We start from the raw sequence: 13,421 nt of genomic DNA on the forward strand, positions 1-13,421 counted from the left end.
GTGTGTGTCTCTGTGTGTGTGCCTGTGTGTGTGTCTGTGTGTCTGTGTGTGTATCTGTGTGTGTGTGTATGTGCCTGTGTGTGTGTGTGTATCTGTGTGTGTATGTGTGTGTGTCTGTGTGTGTCTCTCTGTGTGTGTGTGTATGTGTGTGTATGTGTCTTTGTGTGTATGTGTGTGTGTATGTGTCTGTGTGTGTGTGTATGTGTGTCTGTGTGTGTATCTGTGTGTGTGTGTATGTGCCTGTGCGTATGTGCCTGTGTGTGTCTCTGTGTCTGTGTGTGTGTGTGTGTATGTGCCTGTGTATGTCTCTGTGTCTGTGTCTGTGCCTGTGTGTGTGTGTGTGTGTGTGTGTGTGTGTGTGTTTGGAGCGGGCAGCATATACAAAGCATTCACCACTGTCTAGCTCCACAGTATTTCTGTCATCCCATAAGGAGACCCCTTACCCATGAAGAACTCACTCTCCATTCCCGCTTTCCCCGGTCCCTGGCAACCCGGTCTCCAGGTTTTGATCTGTGTGTGTCATCTCCATGTCAGACACCTATGCTGTAGACTCTGCAGACCAAAGCAAGTGAGTCTGGTGGGTTTCCATCGTGCTTGGCATAAATCCCAAGACCGTCCCTACCTTTGTTGTCAGGAGGGATGCAGTGACAGGGCAGAGTCGTAGAACACCAGGTGTGCTGACTTCTGTGCTCATGTGATGGGAGAATATCTGTAATGAAGAGAGCTCTGGCTTCTGTTTTTCAGAGAATGATTTGCCCAAAATAGCCATCAGTAAGGTTCGTCTAACAGTTTTATCTTAAGAGTTCGTGTACCAGGTCTTCCAGCGGAATATAATATTCCCAGAGCATTCCCAAGGTCCATGGAATGGCTTTCCATCCCACAGACCACACGTCTCTTGTGTCCTGAGAGAGCTTCTCACCTGCAGTTCTGCTGCCCATGAGGTCGACGCATATCCCATTGCTGGGTCAGGAAGCTCCGTGTGTTATTTGCTCTTTCTTTGTAGTGTCAAGTGGTGTGGTAGAGACTGTCCAAAATGGAAGAAAAGAAAGGGTGCTGTTTTTCAGGATGAAGCGCAGGCAGGGAGAGCGGTAGGGGCACCTTTCCTTAGCATTTGGTGGGTAGATCTGTGAAATTGCCTCGCCCCGTAGGTGTTCGTCATGAAGGCCTGGTGGGGGGCGTCAGCTGTTCACCATCAGCAGGAAGTGTTAGCTCAGAGCCTAATGGTGTTCCACCGCTCAGCAGTGACAAGGAACAGGTTACCAATAGACTATCGATAACACACGACGGCTTGCATAGGTTCTCAAGGGGGTTCTGCTGCGTGGAAAAAGCCAGTCTCCAAGGGTCACCTGCTGGATGATGCCATTTACGTAACATTCTCGAAATGACGAAATTTTAGATGTGGAGCCAGAGTTCAGGGGTGGTCCAGGGAGGGCGTGGTGTGCTGATGACGTGGCGCAGGGAGGTCCTCGTGGTGATGGAACAGGGTTCTGGATCTTGACTGCGGTGGTCGTTACACAGGCCTGCGCGTGTGATCAAGCAGTGCAGCACTGCACACTTGGCGCCCATTCACCTTCTGGGTCTGGGCGTTGTACTGTAGGGGCATAAATTGCCACCAGTGGGGGAAGGGTACAACGTGGGGCCTCTCTGTTACATCTTCGCAGCGTCCTGCGATTCTGTGAGCTTTTCAAAATTAAAGGTTTTTTTTTTTAAAAAAAGCGAAGTAATGCTTGGCTGCACCTAGAGTGCTGCTGACGGTCAAACATCATTGGCCAAGTGTGGGCAGGGAGGCCACGCAGACCCCCAGAATAGCTTAGCCCTGTTACCTGTCCCCGCCCACACTGGATGGTGAGCTCCTGGGGGGAGGGCAGGGTCCTGGCAGCACCAGCAACGCAGAGTGGGGCCAGACACCTGAGTACACAGCATCCTCTGTTGAGATGCAGGGGCTCAGCGCACGTTAATTCTTACGGCCAGGTGCTGGTCACCATCCCCTGAAACGCCCGCCGGATTGTCGCTCTTCCAGGCGTCTTAATTGCACACCCCACTGCAGAGGCTGGCCCGGGAGTTCGTGATTTGGCTCGTGTAGTGTCGTAAACAGGAGCAGCTGCGGCTTTGCTCTTTGCTCTCTGGCTCCCAGGAACATGCTTCTGACCAAGTGGATCCGGTTCCTTTGTTCCCCTGGGCACGCGTGGGAAATGCAGCAGAAATGGGGGGCCCGTGCTGAACCGCTCCGCAGGGGGTGTGACGCACAGAGATGCGCGCCCTGGGTTGTTGAAAAAGCCAGTGCTGCGTCCCGGCCAGATCCTCCCACCCGTAGCCTCTGTGTGGGGACAGAGCTGGACAGGGGAGCTAAGGGGATCCAGCCCTGCAGCTGTGGAAGGCTGGCGCGTGTGCACGGGCGCACCTCTTACCTGAAGGCTGAGCACGGGAGGGGGCAGTCCGAGTTAGCGTATCCTGAGGAAGCTGGATTCTTCTCCCAATTCAGTGCTGACCTGCCTGTAAGAAACACACGTGGGACACGGTTAGGGACCGATCTGTCGATGAAGATCTCACCAGGGGCTTGCAGGACTTAACCCTCTGTTTGCCCAGAAGCAAGGAAGTGTGTGGAGAGAACAAAGATGCTGAGTAGTCTCCCGGGGAGGTTGGGAGAAGGGAAGAGGGCCGTCACCATCCCCGCAACCTCACAGAGGTCTTGGAGCCGCTTGCCCCTGAGAAAGGCCCAGGAGCCAGAGGCAGTGTTCATCGTAAGGTCACTTGTGTCCCCTCAGGGGTTCTTGTCAACGGTAAGCATCCTCCAGTTGGTGGAATGCATTAATTGTGTGGTGGGGGACTTTTTTGGGCCGCGGCACGTGGCCTGTGGGATTTCAGTTCCCCGGCCAGGGATCGAACCCGGGCCCTCGGCAGTGAGAGCACAGAGTCCTAACCGCTGGACCACCGGGGAATTCCCTGTGGGAGATGTTCTCAGTGCGGATACCTTGAACAGAGGGTGTGAAATTTTTTTCCTCTCCTCTGTATCCAGTCAGCCCAGCACAGTGATACTCCTGGGAGCGGCAAGGTGCCGGAGTAGGCGGCGTGCTTCTCCCCTGCCCTGTCTCACCTGCGCCGGGGGAGCGAGCGGCTGTGTGCTTCTGGCACCTGCGGCGTCGCGGGGTCTCTCTCTGCAGGCCTCTGGTCATCCCTGCAGATGTGAAGGACAGACTTCACGGTCTGCGAGGGACGGAGGCTGAGTTCACACTGGGGGTGCGGCTTTACCTTGTCCTTAGGCCTCGTGGCTGTGCTGTTATTTCTGCCAAGCCTCCTGAGCTGTGTGCGCAGCTGCTGACTGCGCGTGTCCCCCCTGACCATGTGCTGCTCCACAGCCCCTGCCCTCGACGTGGATTGGCAGAACAACACTGCCTTCGCCTCCTGTAGCACAGACATGTGCATCCACGTCTGCAGACTCGGCTCTGACCGCCCGGTCAAGACGTTCCAGGGGCACACGGTGAGTGCGACTTCCGACTGCGGGCTGAGGTTCACGCGCAGGCGCCGGGAGGCGGGAGCGGCTGCTCTGTGCCGGGGGTTAAAGGGCACCGTGACTGCAGACCAGTTCTCTGCAGCCCATTGCCCCTGGGGCTGTTGTAGCCATCTCAGGTGATCGGCTAACCCAGGTATCCCATCTGGGCAGGCAGTGTAAAAAAAAGTGGCCTGAGACGAGCCAGATGTTGGGTTTTGCAGGAAAGACTTTAAAGTAGCTATTATTAGACTATATGAGGACATAAAGGAAAGGCTGTTGGTAAAGAGTGAACAGATGGGGAAGGGCAGCTAAAGAGTGAACAGATGGGGAAGGGCAGCAGAGGAAGGAAAACTGTTCTTAAAACAGTCAAGCGGAAATCTCAGAATTGAGAGGTAGAGTGTCTGAAGTGAAAATCTTAATGGATGGTGGAGAGATTGCAGAAATAAGGTTAGTAAACCTGAAGAGAGATCATAGAAACTAGCCAATTTGAAGAATTGGTAAACGATTGAACAAATGAATAGAGGCTTAGTGACCTACAAGACAGTATGAAGCACTCTAGCATATATGTGTAATGGAGAGAGAAGAAAAGAGAATGGAACAGAAAAATTATTTGAAACAATGATTTTGCCAAATTTTCCTAAATTTGGTGGAAAACATCAACATTCAATCCAAGAAACTCAGACACCACCTGACTTCTCACTGAATTCCTTTTTTTAGTTAATTAATTTTTTTATCGAGGTATAGTTGATTTACGATATTATGTAAGTTTCAGGTGTACAACATAGCAATTCAAATTTTTAAAGATTATAATCTATTTATAGTTATTATAAAATATTGGGTATATTCCCTGTGCTGTACAATATATCCTCGTAGCTTATTTATTTTATACATAATAGTCTGTACCTCTTAATCCCCTACCCCTGTCTTGCCCCCCTCCTCCTTCCCTCTCCCCAGCAATAACCGTTATCTTGTTGTCTGTATCTGTGAGTCTGCTTCTTTTTTCTTATATTCACTAGTTTGTTGTATTTTTTTAGATTCCACATATAAGTGATAGCATACGATATTTGTCTGACTTAGTTTACTAAGCATAATACCCTCCAAGTTCATGTTGTTGCCAGTGGCAGAATTTCATTCTTTTCTTGTCCGAGTAGTATTCCGTGTGTGTGTGTGTGTGTGTGTGCCACATCTTCTTTATCCATTCATCTATTGATGGACACTTAGGTTGCTTCCATGTCCTGGCTATTGTAAGTAACGCTGCTGTGAACATTAAGGTCCGTGTGTCTTTTCAAATTAGCATTTTTGCCCTCTTTGGATGTATCATCAGATTCCCCAGCATAGCCCATGAGGCTCTTCACAGCCTTCCCCTGGCAGGTCCCTCTAGTGTGCAACGCCCCCGCCTCTACCCTGGTCCTCCTGGAGGACCTGTTGGCTTTGAGCACCTCACACCTGCACTGCTCCCCACCTTTGACTCACAGCATCCCTTGCCACTAACTTACCTGACATAAACTGCATTGTCCTTGGCACTTGCCTGTTTCCTTAGTACCCACTTTTTCCAGCTTCTGTCCCTACAGGTCCCTGCTTCCAAAAGAAGGTTCTTTCAGAGCCCAGGGAGCAATTGTCCTGTTAACATCTTGTCGTGGCTATAAACAGACCCTTCTTTTTTAATTTTTCTGACCTAAACTTATTTCTCCTCTACTCCTAGACTGTCCCCGAGCTCTTACTAGGAAATCTTTGTGACTTTCCAGCTGACCCGTTTGGGACTTTCGTGCCATCGCACCACCTGGCTCTTTAAACGGGTCTCATTGCAACCCATCATTGCACACAAGCTATGAGCTAAATGTAGTCGAGCTGATTTCTTCCCGAGACCCTGTGAGCCGTTCCTGGATGCTTTCTGGGAATTGTGACTTGGGCTGCAGAGGGAGGGAGAGGAAAGTCCACTTTCACCCTGGAAGGTGGGAGGGGGTTCGACTGGGGACAGTCAGTGGGCACCAGCTCCCTCTTGCAGGCAGGCCCTTGGAGATGCACCCTCGGGTTCTATTCTCAGCAGTTACACTCAGAGCCACCCACGCTGCTCTTGTCCCTGGTCCGCACCTCTCACCAGGCACGGCTTCTCTTGGTGTCCTCCTGGGTCCGCTTGCCTGTGCACACACACTCAGTCCAACCTCCTCGACCTCCCTGGCTCACCCACAGGCCTGCTCCTTGTACTGCAGGCTCCAATGCCTCCCTTTTTTCTGGGCCTTCCACCACGGGTACCACATGGAGCACAGACGCACTTATCCCTCCCTGTCTCGCACCGTTCAACACTCAGTGCCCTTAGCAAGTAGCGTGACCATTACAATTTATCATCCAAACCAGAGCACTTAGCAGCGTGGGATTAATTGGGAAGTTAATTATGAGTGTGAAATGAGTTAATTGTTAGGCTGGAGCAACAGGCATGAGAGGACGGGACGGGGCGCCACGGTCCCCCTACTAGAAACGGGAGGCCCGAGACCCGCGGCTGGCTCCCGCCATCTCTCCCCGGCCCACCCCGCCGGGCACATCATTCCCCGCCTCCACTCAGCTGCAGGCGGCTCCCTTGCCCACGGGAGCATTTGCCTTCGTCCTCCAGGATTTAGCCTCGAGGTCCCCTGGCCCCCAGAACCGGAAGGCTGCCTGCAGCCTTGTTCCTTTCTGCGCCTGCCCCCGGTCCACACCGCACACTGGCCTGCCTGCCAGAGCTTTCCATATGTGCCGAGTTACAGCATTCTGTTTACTTGGCTGTTTGCTCTGGAAATAGCCAAGTAAGCTGTGCTCGTCTGCGTGTGTGTGTTCAGGTCACATCGTCTTGGGCCTGGGTTACCCCTCTGGTGACCTTGCTTCTTTACGTTTCCTCCCCCTCCACTCAGCACCGAAAGAGAGATGTCCTGACAGATTTAGACAGAGCGGGTAGCTGCTGTATTAAGAGTGAGCAGGAAAATGACTTTCCAATCAGCTTTAAAATAACTCACTGGTCTTCCTGGTTTTATGTGCTGCCCTTACTCTGTGTAAATTCATTTGGCTTCCTTCCTACTTGTGATTTTTTTTTTTTTTTTCCCTTAGAGAAATAAGATGAGGGTGGCTGGTTATGTGTGGCATACAGCCGTGCGTTTTGTATAAATGAGCAAGGCTGGCGGGTTGAGGCAAAGGGGAATATGCACGCGCTCTGGGGTGTGTTCTTTTCTATCCAGGGGGGATGCAGGTAGGCTTTCTGCAGAGAGGACAGCGCGCTCCTTCCCCCTGCTGGAAGGCTATGTTACTACTCCCAGGCCTGCCTTTCTTTTTGAAACCCTTTGCTCTCTTTCAGAATGAGGTCAATGCCATCAAATGGGATCCTTCGGGGATGTTGCTAGCATCCTGCTCTGATGACATGACGTTAAAGGTAAAGCATTCTAAAAGGCTGGGCCGTTTGACCCCAGACGACCCCCTGTACTCGATGCTGGTCTTAGCATTCACTGCTCCTCCAGCTGGGTGTTTTGTTCCGAGCACTGTTCCCACCTCTGTCACCTTCCCTCTTTGCAAATGACAGGTCACTGTCCTGCAGTGACCTCCTGCTTATCAGTCAAGGGTCCTGCCGAGCAGCCTTCCCTTCCCGCGGCCTTTCTCGTGGGCGCCCCCTGGTGTTCGGCCAGCCCCTCTGCTGGCCAGTTTGCCGGCTGCCCACCGCCCTGGGCGTGAGCTTCCCAAAGGCAGGGACCTAAGGAACGCTCCCAGCAGGGATGGATGGTGGTGAACCTCCCCCGGTGGGAGAAGCAGCCGTTGCTCACCTTGTTCCCAACGTGTTCTCTAGATCTGGAGTATGAAGCAGGATACGTGTGTCCATGACCTTCAAGCTCACAGCAAAGAGATATATACCATAAAGTGGAGTCCCACCGGGCCAGCCACCAGCAACCCAAACTCCAACATCATGCTAGCAAGGTAAAGGGAAGACAGCCCTCAGCCCGGTCTCGGTTCCTGAAAGCAACCTTGCTCACTGCGGCTGAGCCAGCAACATGGCCGGTAAAAGTTACTCATATCCAGGGAGCCCAGAAAATATTGCCAAGTTCTCTTCCAAATGTGTTTACGCCCTTCCAAAGTAAATGGAGAGGCGGCTGATTTTGAAAGGGCCCCAAGATACAAATTATCACGTGACGGCTAACTTGAGGTAAGGACGGTCTTAACCATGAGGCTGGTGGGAGGAATCAGTATATGTCCAGGCTCCCGGCACTTTGCTTTCCTGATGGAGAAAGGAAACAATTCAGCTTGGACCTTGGGCTTGGTGTGCTGGGTTCAACTTGGAGCTGCAGGTGGTGAGAATGCTGAATGGTGATAACGTCTCCCCAGCCGCAGCCAGATCTGACCTAACTGTTTATAGAGTGAACCCCCTAAGACACCAGCATTGGCGGCAGAGGAGCAGCTAGTCAGTCAGATGCCAGAATTGAGAAGAGTGGTTATACGTCACCACAGTGGCCTCCGCAGAACTACATCACCTAGGCTGCGGTCAGCAGACTTGTCATCGGACCCCATGCAGGATATAATGTTCCAATCCCAGTGTGATATTTTAATACGAACCTTTAGAGGAACGAACTAAAGAGATCCTGAGGCTGAATTTCCGGATTACTTAGGGGTCCGGAGACCGTGAGCCAACAAAGCGTGGGTGTTTGTTTAGCCTGGGAAAGACCAGGCTTGGAAGGACTGTTTCCCTGCCAGGAAGCAGCAGTGGGTTTGTTCTGTATAGCTGCAGAGAGCAGGGTTGTGGGGGGAAGTGGCAGGTGGCACAGCCCTCCTATAAATGAGGGAGAGCCCTCCGTCTTTGCTGTGTAGCCGTGGGGCGGGCGGCCTCGCCAGGCAGCAAGGACTCTTGTTACTTAAAGGACCGACCCCAGGCCATCTCTTAGAAAACACTGGACCGAAGTCCCACATCAGCTGAAAGGCCGATCCAGAAAAACACCCAAGGCCATTACTCTCTTATTTCAAGTAATTGTCCTGAAATCCACTTAAATGTCTAGGATACAGAACGCTATCTTTTCTCCTTTTTTTTATAACTTGGAAGGTGCTTTGTATCGCGTGGCTCCCATTAACGAGCGTAAGCGGTCCTTCTAGTTAACAAGCGTACAGGGACACGCTGCTGCCTCTAAGTCCCTGCAGAGAGAAGGAATGCCGGGTAAAGCATCTTTGTGCTGTGTACTCTTCTTTCAAATTTGGAAATTACTAAAATTTGCAGCTCCCAGGAGTGCGATTGCGTATTTGGATGCGATTATATTTTAATTCTGTATTCGCTCAGTTTGCTATTTCCCCAGATACGGCTCTCAGCATTATTTTAGTTGGCAACGATAGATGTTGTGTTGTAAGTTGTGGGAGCACTTTAGAAAATGTAGTGAATACAAAAGTACATATCATTCATATCTTAGAAAAACGCACAGACAAATGAGTGTGGATGTCAATTTGTTTCCCTCATAACAGCACCCAAAAAAAGAAGGAGAAGATCTGTTTTACGACCGTGGCTTTGTTTTCAGTATATCTGGTTCACGTTTTAGAAGAGGAAGAGTGTACCCGCTTGTTGTCTCTCGAAACGTAAGAGCCAGGAAAGGAAAGCAGCGCCCGCTGTCCGTGCCGCGTCTTAGGGAAGCAGTCGGGAAGCCGCGTGTGCTGTGGTGACGTTTTCTCTCCCGTCTCCGCAGTGCTTCGTTCGATTCTACAGTTCGACTGTGGGACGTGGAGCGGGGCGTTTGCATCCACACACTCACCAAACACCAGGAGCCGGTCTACAGTGTAGCCTTCAGCCCCGACGGGAAGCACTTGGCCAGCGGCTCCTTTGACAAGTGTGTGCACATCTGGAACACGCAGGTAACCCCCGATTCCCACCGCCCAGTCCTCTCCAGAGGGAGCGCCCCCGTAGTCACGTTTTCGGCGGCCCACGCCCGGAACGGCAATCAGGGAACGGGTGCGTGCTCAGGAATGCCTGACCTCGGACGCGGAGCCTTGACACAAACCCCAGCTCCCCGCGTGGAGCCCAGACCCAGTGCCCTCTGCCCTGTGCTCCGTGTGGGCGGGCGGTCTGCCCCGCCAGGGACGCCCATCGACTCGTTACTTTTTCTGAGTCCTTGGCAGGTACGCCTTCCACTTGCCACTTCCTTCTCTTGGGCCTGAGGAGTCACCTGGAAACTCGTAACCCAGTGATCTTCCCCCCGAGACGCTGCCCTGTGGGTACTGAGGTCTAGGTCGGAAGTGTCCTTCCATCCGAGCTTTCCGGGGGAACGGCCGTCCGGGGTGAGGCCAGCCCCGACCGCCTCTGCTCCACACCAGCTCCTGTAGCTTCTTCAGGGAACAGATCAAGGGCCATGAGGACTATTCGTTGGCTGTTGTCATGGCATTTTGATTTTTTGAAGGGAAGTGTTTTATGTTTGGGTAGCAGCGGGAATGTCACTGTTGGTTATGCTGTCACAGAAGTAAAAGGAGATGGTATTTGAGTATACTGGGCTCTTGGGTCTCCTGCTAGTGGAAGAGAGAAATGTGCTATGGGAGGAATCACTGCAGACAGCCAGCGATCCATTCTGTGTGGCCTCAGGATGGATGAAGTGGCCTCTCCTCTCTTGGTTTTTTGGCGGGGTTTTTTTGTGTCGTTTTGTCTTTTGTTTTTGTATTTTTTGGCCGCCCCGTGCAGCACACGGGATCTTAGTTCCCCGACCAGGGATTGAACTCGTGCCCCCTGCAGTGGAAGCGCAGAGTCCTAACCACTGGACCGCCAGGGAAGTCCCTCCCCTCCTGCTTGATTCCCACGCTCCTTGGTGATTCCTTTAGGCCTGGGTGGCGTTCAGATGAATGCACTTTCTCAAGCGCACGCCCCCTTGTGGTTGGTGCAGGGAGGTGGTACGGGAGCCATGTTAACTGGCGTGGGCCCGCGGGTGGTCCGCTGAGACCTCAGGCTTCCCAGGAGCCGCCTCATGTGGTCATGTCTTCCCGGTGAGCAAGAGGTGACGGCGGCCCTTATGTGAAACCAGCCTGGTGCTGAGCCCAGCCTCACAGCCCCAGATAGGCCACCCGGAAAGCAGACATCAACGTGTAGCAGTCTATTCATGGAACTCTCACGGGAAATAGTGATGGATGGATTTCTAAAATGACATCATCAGTTACATAACTCCTGCTGTCAGCAAGTCATCAAATCATTTTACCCCTTTATTTATTTTTTTTATAAATCACAGAACTCTTTGAGACATGTTGAGGGTCTCTTTAATCGTCAGTGAGATGGACGCCTTCTCTAAATATAAAAACACGTATGATCTTGTTGACTTGCTCCTTCCCTGGCTGTCTCAGTCCCCCTGCCGCCCTCAGTCGTTGGCCCCTGGGAATGACCCCTGGGAGGCGTGACCTCGGCTGAAACACGTTTAGGCCGACTCCGCGGGCTGCCGTAGGTCAGCTATGCCCCCCGTGGCAGCAGGTCTGAGAGGCGCGTTACGGCCACTGAAAATTCCGTTAGCTTCTATGTTTGAAAGTTTCTGTGCTGACACCCTGGGGGTCCACGTCGGCGCTCTGCATCGCGAGTGATGGCGGCTTTGCTTTGCAGAGCGGAAGTCTCGTCCACAGCTACCGAGGCACCGGCGGCATCTTCGAGGTGTGCTGGAACGCCCGAGGGGACAAAGTGGGCGCCAGCGCGTCGGACGGCTCCGTAAGCAGCACCCGTGGTTTCCTGGGGGGCGGAGGGCGCGGCGGTGGAGACGCGAGAAGTCAGACCCCTGATACCCGCGGGGGCTTCCAGCGCTGTGGTGGCCTCTGAGGGCCGCAGCCAGTGTGTGTGGGTGAAGGAAACTTCCGGGCCGGCACCGCCTCCGGGAGCAGCCGTCTCTCTTGCTTCCTGAATGACGTTTTCTCGGTGAAATCGGTGGTCCTCAACCGGGGTGATCCTGCCCCTGGAGGGCATCTGCAATGTCTGGAGGCGTTTTGGTTGCCGCCGCTTTGGTCGGGGGGCTACTGGCATCTGGTGAGTGGAGGCCAGGGCTGCTGCTGAACCTCCTGCAGTGGACGGGGTGCCCGCAGGAGGGAAGTGACCGGCCCCAAGTATCGCAGGTGCCGAGGCTGAGAAACCTGGTCCTGTCTTGCCTCCCAGCCTGCTGGGCCCTCTGGTGATAAAGGCCCGACTTTGCGTTCCACGGGTCTCCGGGGTCCCAGTGGCCCTATGTTGATCGCCTGAGATGTCTAGCTTTTGGATTCATGCCTGCACTTGGAATTGCCATGAGCTGTAGGGCAGGTGGCAATGGGCTGGCTGGCTGGAGTGTCAGCCCGGCCCCCAAATGTGTGCTCAGGCGTGATTTGCCCTCTGCCCCGCCATGTCGGTGTCTGGTCCGTGACACCCGCCGATGGCTGTGGCCGCCCCATTAGTTCCTAGCATAGCCCTTGACCTGGCTCTTGCCCTCTGTCCTGTTTGCCTGGGGTTGGTTGGTCAGGTGCTCAGACGTCAGCCTGTCGTTAGAGATGCTCTGAACCCTCTCTACTGTGTACCAATAAACCTTTGTAAAAAGTGGGTGGCAGGCTGGATTTGGTCCATGGGCCGTTTGCCAGCCTCTGCTCTAAAGGCATCTTGTGTCGTGTCTCAAGGTAACAGGCGCTTTCTCTTTCCTTCCAGGTGTGTGTCTTAGATCTGCGAAAGTAAACATGAAATATTTTAGAAACAAGAAGAGAATTCTAACGGACCAGCAGTGAATGTGTGGGGTTGTAGCACTATTCAAACACAATTCTGTCAGCTCCAAAACTGTACGAACTTGACCTTAGAGTGTACTTTGAAATCAACTCATCCCTGGCCACAGGAGTCTCTATTTTTTTGTAACCTTTATCAAGAAGTTTAAAACAAAAACATACACACAGTCATATCAAAGGGGGGAAAGAATGGTTTCCACCTGGAACACTCAGCCTAGGAAGCACGAAGCCACCAGCTAGACGGTGCATGGTTTGGTTTCCATCCAGAACAGGCTCTGATGGCTGAGAGGAAAAGAAAAAAAAAAAAAACAAAAAAAAACTGTGCCAAAAAGAAAAAGAAAAAAAATGCTGTGATAAACCAAAAGGGGGGTGGGGAACTCCTCACGTGGTGGGTTTTGTTTTTTTTTTCCTAAAAATTTGGACACTACAGTTACTCTCACAAGGATGTTCAAAGACCAGTTTGTACGGATGAAATGGGCAACTTTGTAATCCCAACACTTTCTATTTTCTAGACTCTTTGTCCCGTGGTTTTTCTATGGGCTGGAATCCTGTCGTCTGGGGGCCTCGGGTCTGAGGTTGGAAACTGTTTTGGGTGTGTTGCTTCTTTGCTGGTGTCGCCTGCCCCCTCCACCTCTCCTTCCTTCGTGGTCTTGGTTGGCATCACCCCCTCACAGAGTCTCTGACAGGCGGGGCTTTCTCGCCCTGCCCTCCCTCCCTCCCTCCCTCCCCCCCTCCCCCTCTCCCCCTCGCGCACTCTCTCCGCCCCTTCCTCATAGTCGCTTCCCATCTTAGGTCTCAAGGGCACTTTTGGCGCATACTAAGTGCTTTATGTAAGAAGGCAGGGCAGGGGGACTTTTTACAGGAGAAAAAAAAAAAAAAGTGACTTAGAAAGAGCCCAGAGTATTTTTGGAGAAAAAAAAAATATTTTTATGTTAAAACAATTTTAAAATCCTAAAATGGCCATCAGACATAGAGAGCTTTGTGTGATTCATATTTTAAAAAGAATAAAGTTTAGGAAGACACAGGCAGGGTCTGAGGTAGCTTTTTCTCTTTCAGCTTCACTAGAGGCAGTGAGGACTCTGGGTGGGAAGGGGCCAGCCCTGGGGTCGGCGTTGGGACTGTTCTACAGCCAGAGAGGAAAATCCGGGCCCTTCCAGCTCGAAGACGACCTTGGCATTTTTCAGGGTGTGTTGACCGTATAGTAGCCGGCAGGAGAGACCTGGAGAAGCGTGCCTTCGGACCCAAG

General features: G+C 52.5%; 1 protein-coding gene and 1 non-coding gene across 6 annotated transcripts in view; one reads left to right on the top strand and one right to left on the bottom strand.

Moving 5' to 3' along the window:
- Nucleotides 1-13,073, top strand: part of TBL1X (transducin beta like 1 X-linked) — a 226,573-nt gene extending 213,500 nt beyond the window's left edge. For 3 of the 5 annotated variants that reach the window (XM_036839112.1, XM_036839111.1, XM_036839115.1), the window contains 7 exons: nt 3,357-3,478; nt 6,813-6,887; nt 7,296-7,423; nt 8,948-9,058; nt 9,166-9,331; nt 11,049-11,150; nt 12,105-13,073. In XM_036839112.1, the coding sequence (XP_036695007.1) occupies nt 3,357-3,478; nt 6,813-6,887; nt 7,296-7,423; nt 8,948-9,058; nt 9,166-9,331; nt 11,049-11,150; nt 12,105-12,131 (731 nt within the window). In that variant the 3' untranslated portion in view covers nt 12,132-13,073. The remainder of the gene's footprint in view (nt 1-3,356; nt 3,479-6,812; nt 6,888-7,295; nt 7,424-8,947; nt 9,059-9,165; nt 9,332-11,048; nt 11,151-12,104) is intronic. The other 2 variants (XM_036839113.1, XM_036839114.1) reach the window with 2 other exon arrangements.
- On the bottom strand, nt 2,866-2,938 carry TRNAE-CUC. Its single transcript has one exon. It is a non-coding gene; the product is annotated as a tRNA-Glu (tRNA).
- Nucleotides 13,074-13,421: the final 348 nt, after the last annotated feature.

Source organism: Balaenoptera musculus, chromosome X (assembly GCF_009873245.2).
Source record: "Balaenoptera musculus isolate JJ_BM4_2016_0621 chromosome X, mBalMus1.pri.v3, whole genome shotgun sequence".
NCBI classification, from domain to species: Eukaryota; Metazoa; Chordata; class Mammalia; order Artiodactyla; family Balaenopteridae; genus Balaenoptera; species Balaenoptera musculus.